Source organism: Bubalus bubalis, chromosome 24 (assembly GCF_019923935.1).
Source record: "Bubalus bubalis isolate 160015118507 breed Murrah chromosome 24, NDDB_SH_1, whole genome shotgun sequence".
In the NCBI taxonomy this organism is placed as follows: domain Eukaryota; kingdom Metazoa; phylum Chordata; class Mammalia; order Artiodactyla; family Bovidae; genus Bubalus; species Bubalus bubalis.
The window spans coordinates 22990917-23007795 of NC_059180.1; the positions used below are offsets into that span (position 1 = coordinate 22990917).

General features: G+C 35.3%; 1 protein-coding gene across 1 annotated transcript in view; it reads right to left on the minus strand.

Annotated features, from left to right (window-relative positions):
- Nucleotides 1-16879, minus strand: part of LOC102413010 (phospholipid-transporting ATPase ABCA3) — a 164275-nt gene that overhangs the window by 75293 nt on the left and 72103 nt on the right. Inside the window, exons 11-14 of the mRNA XM_025274601.3 lie at nucleotides 15654-15807; nucleotides 13968-14268; nucleotides 5235-5487; nucleotides 4802-5006 (exon numbers count right to left, since the gene is read on the minus strand). Of these exons, the coding sequence (XP_025130386.3) occupies nucleotides 4802-5006; nucleotides 5235-5487; nucleotides 13968-14268; nucleotides 15654-15807 (913 nt within the window). The remainder of the gene's footprint in view (nucleotides 1-4801; nucleotides 5007-5234; nucleotides 5488-13967; nucleotides 14269-15653; nucleotides 15808-16879) is intronic.

Here is a 16879-nt window from a genome sequence, read left to right on the forward strand (position 1 = left end):
AGTTTTGAAATTAGAAAGAGTGAGCACTACAACTTTGTTCTTCTTTTTCAAAATTGTTTTAGCTATTTAGGGTGATTTTCTCCTTTTATCACTAGACACTGCCCTTTTTATTTCTTTCAACACTGTTGAACATAAAGTCTATTTTGTCTGATATTAGTATAGCTACTTCAGGTCCCTTTTGTTTACTATTTGCATGGAATATCTTTTCCCACTTTTTCACTTTCAGCTCTTTCTTTCTTTCTTTTATTCATTAGATCTAAATGAGTCTTTTTTAGACAACATATAGTTAAATCATTTATCTTAATCAATTTTTCATACACACTTTTTGATTGGACAGTTTAATCCATCTAAATTTAAAATAATTACTGAGAAGGGCTTACTTTTGTCATTTTGCTATTTTTTAAGTAATTCATTTTTGTCCCTCAGTTTCTCTGTTACTGTCTTCTTTTTTATTCAGTTTTCTTCTGTTGACATGTTTTGAATCCCTTGTCTTTTACTTTTGTGTGTATTCTATAGCTATTTCCTTTGTATTGTGAGTTACATATAACATACTAAAGTTATAATAATCCGGTTTGGATTGATACCATCCTAACTTTAATAACATATAAAAGTTCTACTACTATACAACGCCTTCCAACTTTTTGTTATTCATATTACAACTTACATTTTTATACATTGTAAACCACTAATATGGATTTGTAACTATTTTTATACATTTGTCTTTTAAAACCTGTAGAAAAGTGGAGTGGCAAACAAAATTTCATTCAGTGTTATGGATGAACGCTATGTCTCCCCCCTTATATTGCCAGCTTGTATCTTGAAGCCCTAAGTCCCAATGTGATTGTATTTGGGATGTAATTAGATTTAGATGAGGTCATGAGTGTGGGGCTTCCATGATGGGATAGTGTCCTTAGAAGAAGAAGAAAGACCGCTCTCTCTCTCCCTCCCATGTATGGACGTAATGAGAAGGTGGCCATCTGCAAGCCATGAAGAGCGTTCTCACTAGGAAACAAATCAATCAGAACCCTTGATCTTGGAGTTCCTAGTTGTCCCTCAGCTTTCATTTATCTGAAAATGTCTTAATTTCTTCCTTGTTTCAGAAAAACAGCTTGCTGGATATAGAGTTCTTCAGTGACACTTTTTTCTTTCAATATTTTCAATAGGTCATCCCACTGCTTTCTGACCTCTAAAAATCTTTATTAAGAAATTGATTAGTAATATTATTTATTAATATTATTCAGGACACACAGGGAGTTACTTCTCACTTGGAATATCCTCTCCTTGTCTTTGAATTTCAGCAGTGTAATTATCATGTTTCTCAGTATGGGTCTTGTTTGGTTATTTCTTACATGCTATTTTTTGAGATTCTTGGGGTTTTTGATTCATGTCCTTCATCAAATTTGGGAAGTTTTCAGACGTTATTTCTTTAAATAATATCTTTTCACCTGTTCTTTCTCTCTTTTCTCCCTGGGACTCCCATAATGTGTAATTGATCCAGTTGATGGAACTCTACAATTCTCTGAGGCCTGTTTTACTTTTTGCCATTATTTTTTCCTCCTGCTCTTTCGACTTGGTTAATTTAAATTTTCTTAAAGCTTGCTAATTCTTTATCCTGCCTGTTCAACCTTCTGTTGAAATCCTTCAGGGTTTTTCTCAACCAGTTATTATATATTTTAGCTCCAGAATTTGTTTGGTTTATTATTATAGTTTCTGTTTGTTATTATTCTTATTTTGCTCATATATCACTTTCCTAATTTTCTTTGGTTCTTTGTATTTTCCTTTAGGTCTTTGAGCATATTTAATACAGTTTTTAATGCTTATTATTTATTTGGCTCTGTTGTGTCATGCAGATTCTTTTGCTGTGGTGCACAGACTCTCTGGTTGTGCATGGGCTCAGTAGTTGTAGCACATACTTAGTTGTTCCACAACATGTGGGATCTTAGTTCCCCAACCAGGGATTGAACCTGCATCCCCTGCATTGCAAGGCAGATTCTTAATCACTGGACCACCAGGGAAATCCCAATACATTAAAAAAAATTGAAATATAGTTGATTTACAATGCAGTGTTAATTTCTGCTATACAGCAGGGTAATTCAGTTATACATAAATATATGTACTTTTCAATATTCTTTTTCATTATGGTTTTTTACAAGATATTGGCTATAGTTCCCTGTGCTATACAGTAGGACTTTGTTGTTTATCCATTCTACATATAATAGTCTGCATCTGCTAATTCCAAACTCCCAATCCGTCCCTTCTTCATCCCTTTCCAGCTGAGATTCAAGTTAGGCTAGACAGAGACCAATTCTTTTAACATTCTCAAGACAGGTCAGAATGTTGTAAATACAGTTATGTTCTACTTCCTTCACTTTGAGGGAGATAACTAGCAACTGGATTGCCATCTCCAATAGACCAAGATGATGCTGCAGGAGGAAGGGGCTGAGTCAAGGGCCAGTCAAAATGCAATAAAATTTCCTACTATTTTGAATGTGACTTTTCCTTTTTTGGGCATTCTCCTAAAGAGCAACTGCTATAGGTCTAAGACTGTTTCTCAGAGGTTGTGTAAGGTTATTTTAAACAATTAATTCTCACCAAACTTTTGATTCAGGAAGCTCTGAGCACTCCAAACAGGGTAAATGCCAAAAAAAACCCAGTATAGCAATAAATATAGTAATAAAGATAAAAGTCTAAGTAAAAATGAGAAATCTTTTTAAAAATCAGTGGGGAAAAAGATATATTACATTCCAAAGAATAGTAATAGTAAAAACACCAAAACTGACTTCTTAAAAACTGATGGAAGCAAGCCATGAGACATTGGAATATTATTAAAATATAGGAGGGGGAAATTCAGGAAAATATTCTTCAAAAGGTAAAGAAAATGAAATAATTTCCATGCAAATAAAATCTAAACTTTTTTGTCACCATAACTTTCCTAAAGAAACTATCATAAGAAATTCTTCAGGAAGAGAAAACTGATGTCATATAAAATTTCAGAATAAAAATGCAGAGCAATAAAAAAACTCTATGAATAAAAAGTGATAATACCTTCTGGGTATGTAGAAATGAAAATGTCTTATTATAGTAATGCAAAAAGTCAGAGGGAGTCATTGAAATGATAAGGCTACAAGATCTTACCACTGTTAGGGAAGTGGTAAAAGCAATAGCTTGTAATTAACCAAATGTGTGTGTTAATTTTTAAGGCAGTTGCTAAAAGAAGCATTAACACAAGTTAATAGCAGAAAAAAGGGAGAAAGAGGAAACAAAAATAGATTATTTAAATAGGAAAAAAATAAGATGATGCCATAAGCCCAAACTTCTTAGAATGGACCAAACTAGATTGCTAGCCTGAAAAAAAATAACACCTTTGGAAAAAATTTCCCCTTTGGAAATCACAAGTATATTTTCTTATCAAGTACATATAAAATATTTATAAAATTTTACCACATGCTGGATCATGAATATATATTTCATGATATATTCAATATATATACTCAATATATTTCAAATGATTGAAAATATTCATATAATCTCCAATAAAAGTGGTATTAAGCTATGACTATATTATCAAACTGCCTAGAAATCAAATCATACATTTCTAGAAAACCTCACAGTTCAAAGGTATTTTAGAAATTAGAAAATATTTGGAAATTAGTGATTTATAAAATAATATAGCTGTGGAATGTAGCTAAAGCAATCAGAAATTTTTTAAAATAAATAAGTTTTAGAATTTGTGCAATGTATGCATAGGGTGAGGAGTAATTATTGGTAGCGAATGGAGGAGGGAAATCATGGCGCATGAGGTACTATCTGCATTAGCTCCCCCAGTTAGTTCATGTAGTAGCAAAAATAACTAGTAGCCTCAAAAAGTTGGTAAGTGGCTATCTGGCAAACCATGAGAGGAAGGTAGCATTGAGCCCCTTGGCTACAGTAGTGCATATGACAAAGAGAAAAACATCAGGCTTTCCTCTCTACCCTGGAGCTCTCCATACCACCTTAAGCCTCTAATCCTTTGACTTTTCTAAAGTGTAGTAGCTTAGCTCTTCCTCAGAACCAAAAGTTACAGCATTCCAACTCTACAGCCAGTACATCTCTCTTAAAAGAAACAAACAGGTTTGTTTTAGCTTTCACAGCAGTGGTTCATTGACCTTCTCATAGGATAGAAATATGGCTGTGGAGAAGACACCAGGTATAAAGAGAGATGAACGCAACAAGCATAAACAGGCCAAAAATCCTCCCAATTTTGCTTTTAGTAATAAAAGTTTCAATAGCTCTTCATTATCTATTCCACATTCAAATATTCAAAAACAGAAACATAAAATTTAAACAGTTGATGGCATAAAATTTAAAAATCTCTTGAGGGAAACTAAAAATTGAGCATAAGGATCTCTTTTATAACAAATAATTACAACAGATAATAAGATGGGAAAACACCAGGACCAGAAGGAAAATAATTTTAAAGTATTTCTTTTGTTCAATATGGGACTGGTCTTCTAGCATGTATATTATATCCTTCAATAATTGTAGAAGCTTTGGGCTGACTACATATGAAAGAGCAAGCACGTAAGAAACCATATCAAGAGACACCTTTATGTGTCAGCAGACAGTAATCTTTTATTAAAAAGTAATAGAAAATAGAAAAATTTCACTATGAGATGCATTCCACAAAGGATTCTCTGACATAATGAGCCAAAGAATTTTTATCTTTCTTGAGGGATGTATATTTAAATTAATATTAGCCATATAAGAATCCTCTGGTGTTTAACAGAGAATGAACTCTTAAAATACTTGGTCTGACACTCACCAATAGTAAGCAACAGGAAATGAAGAAGATGAGGAAGTCCCACAGCAGAGCAGAGAGCCAGAAATTAAGGGCATAAACCCCACTCAAAAACTGAATGTGCTTCGCCTTAGTGACTCTCTCATTCACTGTCAGGAGACAAAAGCCACTGACAAGAATACTCACACCAAAATACAAATTTAAGGCTATTTCTGTTCCTGTCATCATTCTACAAAAGAATGAATAAAGCAGACACATTGGTAAAGCAATAAAGTGGGAAACATTAATTTCTAACAATAACTTTAATTATTATTATACATTATATTTATTATTAGCAGCTATTTCACTATTTTAATTAACTTTTAAAGTTAACTTTTAACAAAATACATGGTTGGAAAGGGAAGAAGGGATCTATTTAAAGCTTAAAGTTTAAGTTCAATGAAAAAAGTATACATACGAATATTTAGGTCCACTAGAAGCCGAACGTACAGGCTGAGGTTTGTTGATGACTGTAATGGAAGCATCAGGGCCAGAAAGTGACATAAAAATGACATTGTCTAATACAGCCAGAGATAATGGTGATGAATGGTATGCCTCATCGTTGAACCAAAAGTTAACTGTATTTTCATTTCCATTAACCTCAATGGAAAATGCAATAATGCATGAGTAAATACATTTTTGACTATCCACCAAATAGGCCTTCAGATCACCTGGAATGAGAACATAATACTGATCATGGCCTCAGCACACAATACAGATCATTAACTATGGATTTTAGAGAGGGTGAACCAAATAATTTTATTTGCCAAATATTTTTTTTTCCCATTCCCACAATAGCTCTGACAAGCTTTGACCATTTAACTTAAGAATTTTATTCTTCAAAAAGTCTACAAATAATAAATGCTGGAGGTGGTGGTTTAATCACCAAGTTGTGTCCAACTCTTTGTGACCCCCTGGACTATAGCCTGCAAGGCTCCGCTGTCCATGGGATTCTCCAGGCAAGAATCCTGGAGTGGGTTGCCATTTTCTTCTCCAATAAATACTAGAGAGGGTATAAGTAGATTGATGTAGCCATTATGGAATATAGTAAGAAAGTTCCTTTAAAAATTAAAAATAGAGTTGCCATATGATCCAGCAATTCCACTTCTAAGCATATATTCAGAAAAGATGAAAACTCTATTTTAAAAAGATAAATGCACCCCAGTGTTTGGAAAACTAAGACCATGGCATCCGGTCCCATCACTTCATGGCAGATAGATGGGAAACAGTGTCAGACTTTATTTTGGGGGGCTCCAAAATCACTGCAGATGGTGATTGCAGCCATGAAATTAAAAGACACTCCTTGGAAGGAAAGTTATGACCAACTTAGACAGCATATTAAAAAGCAGAGACATTACTTTGTCCACAAAGGTCCATCTAGTCAAGGCTATGGTTTTTTCAGTAGTCATGTATGGATGTGAGAGTTGGACTATAAAGAAAGATGAGCGCCGAAGAATTGATGCTTTTGAACTGTGGTGTTGGAGAAGACTCGTGAGAGTCCCTTGGACTGCAAGGAGATCCAACCAGCCCATCCTAAAGGAGATCAGCCCTGGGTGTTCATTGGAAGGACTGATGTTGATGCTGCAACTCCAATACTTTGGCCACCTGATGAGAAGAGCTGACTCATTGGAAAAGACCCTGATGCTGGGAAAGATTGAGGGCAGGAGGAGAAGGGGATGATAGAGGATGAGATGGTTGGATGGCATCATCTCTCTTTCATTTCTGGTTTAGTAATTTGAGTCTTCTCTTTTCTACTTGTCACTCTGTAAATTTTTCTCAAATATATTGATCTTTTCAAAGAAACAACTCAATTTTGTTCATTTTCTCTATTGTGTTTCTATTCTTTATTTTATTCATATCTGCCCTAGTTTTTATTATTTCTTCTTCCTGTTAGCCTTGGGTTTATTCTTCTTTTTCTAGTTTCTTAAGTTGTAAAGTTAGGTGGTTGCTTTGATAGTGTTCTTTTTTTAAATTTATTTTTAATTCAAAGATAACTGCTTGACAATGTTCTTTTGGTTTCTGCTGTACAACAATGCAAATCAGCAAAATGTATACATATGTCCCCTCCCTCGTGAGCCTCCCTCCTACCCCCAGCTCCATCCCGTCCTTCTAGGTTGTCAGTTTTCTTCTTTTAATATAAGCATCACACACTGCTTTTGCCACATTCCTTAATGTGATATATTTTCATTTTCATTTGTTTCAAAGTATTAACATTTTCTAATTTCTCTTGTTATTTCTTATTTGACCTAATGGTAGTTGAACATTGTTTTTTGCATTTCCACATTTGTTATTTTCTGGTTTTCTTCCTGCTATTCTTATCTAGTTTCATTCAGTTGTGATCAGAAAGTACACTTTGTAGGATTTCCATTTTTTAAGTTTATTAAGATTTATTCTGTGGCCTAGCATATGGTCTATCCTAAAGAATCTTTCTTGTGCATGCAAGAAAAATATGTATTCTGCTGTGTGTTGAGGGAAGTGTCCTTTTATGTCTGTTAAGTCTAGTTGATTTATGGCATTGTTCATGGTCTCTCTGTCCTTGTGGCTCTTCTGCCTTAGTGTTGTATTTACTGTTTAAAACTATGATACTGAAGTTTCTGATTATTATTGTATAGTGTTTATTTCTCCATTGTGTCAGTGTTTGCCTCACATATTTAGGATATTTGGTGCTATGTTTATGATTGCTATAGATACCCTTTTAGATTACATCCTCTTTGTGTCTTAGTCTTATAACACTTTTTGGTTTAGAGTCTACTTTACCTGATATTGGTGCAGCTCATTCTGCTCTCTTTTGCTTACTATTTGCATGGAGTATCTTTTCTTATCCTCTCACTTACAACATATATGTATCCTTGCCCAATAAATTAAAATCTGCCGCTGCTTCCACTTTTTCTCCCTCTATTTGCCATAATGTGATGGGACAGGTTGCCACAGTCTTAGTCAAATGCTTAATTTTAAGCCAGTTTTTTCACTCTCCTCTTTCACCCTTATTAGTTACTCTTAACTTTCTACAATTAGAGTGCTATCATATGCATGTCTGAGGTTGCTGATATTTCTCCCAGTAATCTTGATTCCAGCTTGTGGAATAAAGTTTAGCATTTTGCACAATGTACTCTGCATATAAGTTAAATAAGCAGGGTAACAATATACAGCCTTGATGTATAACTTTTCTAAATTTGAATCAGTGTATTGTTTCATGTCTGGTTCTAACTGTTGCTTCTTTCCTGCATACAGGTTTCTCAAGAGACAGGTAAAGTGGTATGGTATTCCTATTTTTTAAGAATTTTTCACATTTTATTGTGACCCACACAGTCAAAGGCTTAGTGTAGTCAATGAAGCAGAAGTAGATGCTTTTTGGAACTACCTTGCTTTTCCTATGATCCAGTGGATGTTGGCAATTTGATCTTTGGTTCCTTTGCCTTTTCTAAATCCAGCTTGTACATCTGGAATTTCTTGGTTCACGAACTGTTGAAGCCCAACTTGAAGGATTTTGGGCATTAGCTTATAGCGTGTGAAATGAGCACAATTGTATGGTAGTTTGAATATTCTTTGGCATTGCCTTTCTTTGGGATTGGAATGAAAACTGACCTTTTTCAGTCCTTTGGCCATTGCTGAGTTTTCCAAATTTTCTGACATATTGAGTGCAACACTTTGACACCATCATCTTTTAGGATTTTAAATAGCTCAGCTAGAATTCCATCACCTCCACTAGCTTTGTTCATAGTGATGCTACCTAAGGTCCCTTGACTCCACGCTCCAGGATGTCTGGCTCTAGGTTAATGAGCCATCATTGTTATCCAGGTTATTAAGACCCCCCCCTTTTTTATATATATATTTCTTCTGTGTATTCTTCTCACTTCTTCTTAATCTCTTCTGCTTCTCTTAGGTCCTTGCCATTTCTGTCTTTTATTGTGTTCATCTTTGCATGAAGCGCTCCACTGATATCTCCAATTTACTTAAAGAGATCTCTAGTCCTTCCCATTCTATTGCTTTCCTCTATTTCTTTGCATTGCTCACTTAAGAAGGCTTTCTTATCTCTTCTTGCTATCCTCTGGAACTCTGCATTCAGTTGGGCATATCTTTCCATTTCTCCTTTGCTTCTCTTCTCTTCTATTCTCAGCTATTTGTAAGGCCTCCTCAGACAACCATTGTGCCTTGCTGAATTTCTTTTCCTTGGTGGTGTCACCAGTTCCTGTATAGTGTTACAAACCTTCACCCATAGTTCTTAAGGTACTCTGTCTACCATTTCTAATTTGTTGAATATAGTCATCATCTTCACTGTATAACCATAGGGATCTGATTTAGGTCATACCTGAATGGACTAGTGGTTTTCCCTACTTTCTTCAATTTAAGTCTGAATTTTTCAATAAGTAGCTGATGATCTGAGCCACAGTCAGCTCCAGGTCTTGTTTTTGCTGACTGCATAGAGCTTCTCCGTCTTCAGCTGCAAAGAATATAATCAGTCTAATTTCAGTTTTGACCATCTGTTGATGTCTGTATGTAGAGTTGTCTCTTGTTTTGTTGAAAGAGAGTGCTTGCTATGATCAGTGCATTTCTCTTCACAAAACTGTCAGACTTTGCTCTACCTCATTTTGTATTCCAAGGCCAAACTTACCTGTTACTCCAATTATCTCTTAACTTCTTCGTTTTGCATCCCAGTCCCCTATGATGAAAAGGAATCCTTTTTGGTGTTAATTCTAGAGGGTCTTTTAGTTCTTCATAGAATCATTCAACTTTAGCTTCTTTGACATTAGTTGTTGGAGCATATATTTGGATTAATGTAATATTGAATGGTTTGTCTTGGAAATGAAACCAAGATCATTCTGATGTCTTTGAGACTGCACCGAAGTACTGCATTTTGGACTCTTTTGTTGGCTATGAGGGCTCCTCCATTTCTTAGGGTTCTTGCCCACAATAGTAGGTATAACAGTCAACTGAATTAAATTTACCCATTCACGTCCATTTTAGTTCACTGATTCCTAAGATGTTGATGTTCACTTTTGCCATCTCCTGCTTGACAACACCCAGTTTACCTTGATTCATGGAACTCACATTCCAGGTTCCTATGCAATATTATTCTTTGCAGCATTGAACTTTACTTTTAACACCAGATTTTAGCGATTTACAGTTACTTTTTATTCTTTTGTCTTTCAAATCCTGTAAAAAAAAAGGTATGATTATAAACCAAAATTGTAATAATATTGGTTTTTACTTTTATCCATGTATTTAACTTTACTCTAGAATTTTTATTTTCATATGGCTTTGAGTTACTGTCCAGTGTCCTTTCATATCACTTTGAAGAAGAATCTTTAAATTTTCTTTTAGGGTAGATTTCATAATGAACTCCCTCAGTTTTTATCTCTGAATATCTCAATTTTTGAAGTGCAGTTTTGCTAAATGTAGACTTCTTGGTTGACCATTTTTTTTAGCTTTCATTAAATATATCATCCCACTGCCTTCTGACCCACAAGGGTTTAACTGAGAAAATTTCTGATAATCTCATTAAGGATCTCTTGTACATGGTTGTTTTTTTCTTGTTGCTTTCAAGATTCTTTTTCAACAGTTTGATTATAATGTGCCTCACTGTGGATCTCTCTCTGGTTGTCCTACATGGAATCCATTGAGCTGCTTGTATTAGCATATTCAAGTCTTTCCTCAAATTTGGAAAATTTTCAGCTTTGCTTTTTCAAGTAAGTTCTCTGTCCCTTTCTTTTTTTGCCTTCTAGGATTTTCAGAATGTGTAGCTTGGTCTGTTTTATAGTGTATGATAATTTCATTAGATTCTGTTCAGTTTTCTCCTTTCCCCCCACCCTTTTTCTGCTCCTCAAACTCAATAGTTTCAAATAGTATGTCTTCACATTTGCTGACTGTTCATCTTCCTGCTCAAGTCTGCTGATGAATTCCTATGGTGAAGTTTTCAATTCAGTTTTGTATTTTTTAGCTTCAGAATTTTTGTTTGGTTCTTTTAAAAATGTGTCTTTGTTGATATTCTTACCATATATGGCTTTCTTGACTTACTTCAGTATTTTGCTCATGTTTCTTTTAACTTAGTGAACATATTTCAGAGAAGGCAATGGCACCCCTCTCCAGTATTTTGCCTAGAAAAACTCATGGACGGAGGAGCCTGGTAGGCTGCAGTCCATGGGGTCTCGAAGAGTCAGACACGACTGAGCAACTTCACTTTCACCTTTCACTTTCATGCATTGGAGAAGGAAATGGCAACCCACCCCAGTATTCTTGTCTGGAGAATCCCAGGGACGGGGAAGCCTGGTGGGCTGCCTTCTATGGGGTCGCACAGAGTTGGACACGACTGAAGCGACTTAGCAGCAGCAGCAGTGAACATATTTAAGAGAGTTAAAGTCTTTGTCCCATAAATCCAAAGCTTGTGTTTCTTTAGAGTTGGTTGAATGGAGCATGTTTCTGTTTATTTGTATAGCATGTGATTTTTTTTTTTTTTTTTTTGACATCTGGGATTTGAAAAAAGTTGCTAGTCTTTGCAGATTGTATCCCAGCAGAGAGAGAATTTACTAATCTGTCTGGCATAAAGGTTTAATTTTTCTCAGAATATTTCGGGGCATATATATCCCCTGGGCCTATGTATATGTTTTTCCTTCATCTCTTCACTATATATCACTGAGTAATACTCCATTGTGTATATGTACCACAGCTTTCTTATCCATTCATCTGCTGATGAACATCTAGGTTGCTTCCATGTCCTGGCTATTATAAACAGTGCTGCGATGAACATTGGGGTAGATGTGTCTCTTTCAATTCTGGTTTCCTCAGTGTGTATGCCCAGCAGTGGGATTGCTGGGTCATAAGGCAGTTCTATTTCCAGTTTTTTAAGGAATCTCCACACTGTTCTTCATAGTGGCTGTACTAGTTTGCATTCCCACCAACAGTGTAAGAGTGTTTATTCCCTTTTCTCCACACCCTCTCCAGCATTTATTGTTTGTAGACTTTTGGATTGCAGCCATTCTCACTGGCGTGAATGGCACCTCACTGTGGTTTTGATTTACATTTCTCTGATAATGAGTGATGTTGAGCATCTTTTCATGTGTTTGTTAGCCATCTGTATGTCTTCTTTGGAGAAATGTCTGTTTAGTTCTTTGGCCCATTTTTTGATTGGGTCATTTATTTTTCTGGAATTGAGCTGCAGGAGTTGCTTGTACATTTTTGAGATTAGTTCTTTGTCAGTTGCTTTGTTTGATATTATTTTCTCCCATTCTGAAGGCTGTCTTTTCACCTTGCTTATAGTTTCCTTTGTTGTGCAGAAGCTTTTAATTTTAAATTAGGCCCAATTTGTTTATTTTTGCTTTTGTTTCCAATATTCTGGGAGGTGGGTCATAGAGTATCCTGCTGTGATTTATGTCGGAGAGTGTTTTGCCTATGTTCTCCTCTAGGAGTTTTATAGTTTCTGGTCTTACGTTTAGATCTTTAATCCATTTTGAGTTTATTTTTGTGTATGTAGAACAAGAATTTGAGGCTTCTTAGCCTACTAATTTTCTCAAAGAGCTGCTCAAATAATTTTTAATTAAGACAACAGCAAGATGCTAGGGCTTCTCCAGTGGCTCAGGCAGTAAAGAATCTGCCTGCAGTATGGGAGATCTGGGTTTAATCCCTGGGTTGGGAAGATCCCCTGGAGAAGGGCATGGCAACCCACTTCAGTATTCTTGCCTGGAGAAACTCCATGGACAGAGGAGCATGGCAGGCTACAGTCCATGGGGTCACAAAGAGTTGGACATGACTGAGTGACTAACCACAGCACAGAAAGATGGTAAAAGGACTAACAAGAAGGAAGATTTAATTTGATTCTTATTAATATATCTCTGAAATATAGTCTTTTAATTTTTGTATCAACAATATAATGTAGTGAAAAAGAACAACATTTTGAATCAGGTAAATTCATTTTCTCTCTCTTCCCTCTTCTCTTGTAAACAACTGTGTCATTTTTGATTAATAAGTGTTCATTTAGTCATCCAGTAATGGAGGAGAAAAAATGTATGATTTACTGACAGGCTTTATGCCACCCAACCTATGATGTTTATCAACATACAATCAGGATAATGGTAGAATTAACCAACATCTCTGAATGCACTTTCACCTCTCACAATAGAACCTAAAAGATAAACCTGCTAAACTGCATAGGTTATATATTAACATGAAGTAACACTGTTAACCTGATAGCAGATGAAGGAAATACAAATGAATTACCTGGAAGGAAATGGTCAATCCTGTAAAAGGACAGACTTGCCTCTTACTGGGATGATCTAGTGTAGTGTGAGTTAATATTACAATCTCTTAAAATCTAATCCTTGCTCTAATACATACTAGATGCATGAAATGGGGTGGCTCACTTAACATCTCCAAACCTTAGTGTCCCCAACTTTAGCTAATATTATTGTTATAGAAATAGACAATGCAAATACTTAGAAAAGTTCTTGCCAAAAGTACGTGTTCAGTACATATAATCAGTTACTATTACTACTTTACATGTAAATAAGTTTTGAGTAGCCTGCCCATAAAGCTTTCAGCCATACCTGTTTACCCGTTTACCCGTTTTTAGATATGGCCAATCTAGATGCATACCTTATGAGGAGTCTTTCAGGATTTAGGACCATCATACCACACTGTAAGACTGGTTTTATGTGAAATTCTGTGCTACATTTCACAAAAGAAAACATTCTGGTACTTGAGTCCATTCCTTAGAAGGTGAGGGCTTCCTTGATAGCTCAGTTGGTAAAGAATCTGCCTGCAATGCAGGAGATCTGGGTTTGACCCCTGGGTTGGGAAGATCCCCTGGAGAAGAGAAAGGCTATCCACTCCAGTATTCTGGCCTAGAGAATTCCATGGACTGTATAGTCCATAGGGTCACAAAGAGTCGGACACAACTGAGTGACTCTCACTCACTTTCACTTGGAAGGTGTAGGAAATGGCTGGTAGATGACCCATACTCCAGCACTTCCATTAATAATTAACTTTTGTAGCCAGTAATTTCAACTGATTGTTCTTGCATCTGGTTTAGTTGTCTTTATGAGACTATCATAAAAAAAAATAGCAAGTAACTAAATATTCCAGTTAAGACCTTTTTTTGGAAGAACACAATCAGGTCTTTATCTACTAGCAGTCTTTTTTTTTTTTTAAAGAGGCTTACCTTTTACTTCATGAAGTTTCTGTTTCTTAGCCTTTAGCAAGATCTCAAGATTTTTTATGAAATTCATAGTAAACTCAGAATTTCCAGAAATTGAGAAGGGTACAATTGTTTGACCATATTGTTCCAAATCCATTTCTCTGTCAAGATCTTCTTCACCTATTGAAAGCTCCACATCGCTCATCAAAAAATAAAAAATACCCAGGAGTGCTAGTATCTGCAGCAAGATCAAATTCCAGTTGCGCCAAGAGAACATTGCTCTTTTCATGAACATGGCAAAGAACTGCTGACTGTAAAGCGTCCACTGACAAGACAGAAGGACAGAAGATGGCATTACAGCCTCACAATGGTCACAACATTGAATGAAATTAATATTTCTAATCTTATGATAGAGGATGTATACAAGTTTATAAATATACCCTTGAACAGAAAGAACATAACCATAGTTCACAGACTAGGTGACAAACAAGACTTCTTATTTGTATAATGTGTTGAACGCAAGGATTAATACTTCCATCTAATTACACTGAAAACCTCAAAAGGATCACTAACACATTCATAGTATCTCTGACCAGAGCAACATCTATCTTTCTTAGCCAATATTAAATTGTAATATTTCCAAATTCTTAGCCATTGACCACCAGAGAAGTCCCATCGATCAGTATTTTCTGAATGAAACGACTAGCATTTAGATGTTGTCACTGACTGGAAATAAGGTAAAGTTTAGAAGGATTCTTTCTCACATTGTTTTCTGACTTCTAAAAGATGGGTTATTAGATATATTTCTAGGATGACAGAATATATTAATACAAGAATCAATTTTTTCTACACTATTCTGCAAATCTTTCATTGTCTGCATCTTTATAAGAAGGGGGAAATAAGGAAGAGTGATATAGCAGAAATGCGCAAGCAGGGAGAAGAGGAAAATTATATTTTAAAGTATCCAATTCATGGCAAACATTCCAAAGGTCACATTTTACGTGGTGTTAACTCATTAAAATGTCTCACAGAGAATTAAATTAAAGCACAGATATGTGAAATAATTTGTTTAAAGTCAAATAGCTAGTGAATAGAGCAGGAATTCCAGTTCTCTCTGGTTCAGAATTCCACGCATTAGTTGTAAAATATCAGCTCTGCTTCACAACTGACTCATCAGCCCCCTCAGTGAAAGTATGCTTATGGGCAACTCTGAGAAATATATCTTCCACATCAGAATCCCTCGTGTTTTGGGGGAACACTATAGGGAGTATTTAGTTAACAGAACAGAGAAAGAAGGTTTGTCAGTCCAGTGAAATTTCCCATGGTAATGAAGAAAGATACTGAATTGGAAGTAAATAGTTCACTAGGAAATATCAATTCATTTCAATTCATAAATTTAGATAGTTTTATGTCCATGAATAGTGATAAGTTTTATAAGAAACTTTCTCAACTCTGAGTGGACTAACAATTCAAAACTGTGATAAGTGACTCTGAAGAATAATAATGGGAAGAGTAAAAATCTAATTCCTACTATCATATTTTACTTTTGAATTAAAAAACTAACTGAACTGTTTTACATACTACTCCTTGCCTCAATTTCTTTGGCTAAGAACTCAAACTCTACTTTTAATTCAATATTAAAATGAAATATTATAATTTTTATCACATATAAATATATATAAATATTATATTCTTAGTGAAGTTGCTCACCCCAGTATTTAATGTAATATTAGAGTGCTCATTCAAGTTGGAGGAAGCATATGATCTCTCAAAATTTCTAGGAACATTCATATTCTGATTTGTGTCTTCACTTTCATCTTCATTTTTTAGGGTCTGCAAAATCTGATTATTCGATTGACTGACCCTACACACATAGAAAAAGAAAATTATTTTAACCAGAATGGTGGTTTCTAAATACATAGTTCATCACAAAATTTTCAAAAATTGAGTCAAAATTTTAAAAAAATCACTGGCTAGAAGTTGTTAAATCTGTAAAAACTGATATTAATAATATATAGCAGTTTTATTTTCATAATGTTTCTAAGCTTATTTCAGAAAAATTAAACTAAAGAGGCTCTTTAGTTCTTCTTCACTTTCTGCCATAAGGGTGGTGTTATCTGCATATCTGAGGTTATTGATAATTCTCCTGGAAATCTTGATTCCAGCTTGTGCTTCATCCAGCCCAGCATTTTGCATCATGTACTCTGCATATAAGTTATATAAGCAGAGTGACAATATACAGCCTTGATGTACTCCTTTCCCAATTTGGAACCAGCCTGTTTTTCCATGTCTTGTTTTTACTGTTGCTTGACTTGCATACTGGTTTCTCAGGAGACAGGTAAGGTGGTCTGGTATTCCCATCTCTTTCAGAATTTTCCATAGTTTGTTGTGATCCACACAGTCAAAGGTTTTGGCATAGTCAATAAAGCAGAAGTAGATGTTTCTCTGGGAACTCTCTTGTTTTTTCCATGATCCAATGGATGTTGGCAATTTGATCTCTGGTTCCTCTGCCTTTTGTAAATCCAGCTTGGACATCTGGAAATTCATGGTTCACATACTGTTAAAGTCTGGCTTGGAGAATTTTGAGCATTATTTTGCTAGCGTGTGAGATGAGAACAATTGTGCGATAGTTTGAGCATTCTGTGGCATTGCCTTTCTTTTGGATTGGAATGAAAACTGACTTTTTTCAGTCCTGTGGCAACTGCTGAGTTTTCCAGATTTGCTGGCATATTGAGTGCAGCACTATAACAGCACCATCTTTTAGGATTTTCCATCAATTCCACTAGCTTTGTTCGAGGTAATGCTTCCTAAGATCGACTTTACTTCACACTCCGGGATGTCTGACTCTAGGTGAGTGACCACACCAAAATGATTATTCAAGTCATTAAGACCTTTTTTTGTATATTTACTGTATATTCTTGCCACCTCTTCTTAAT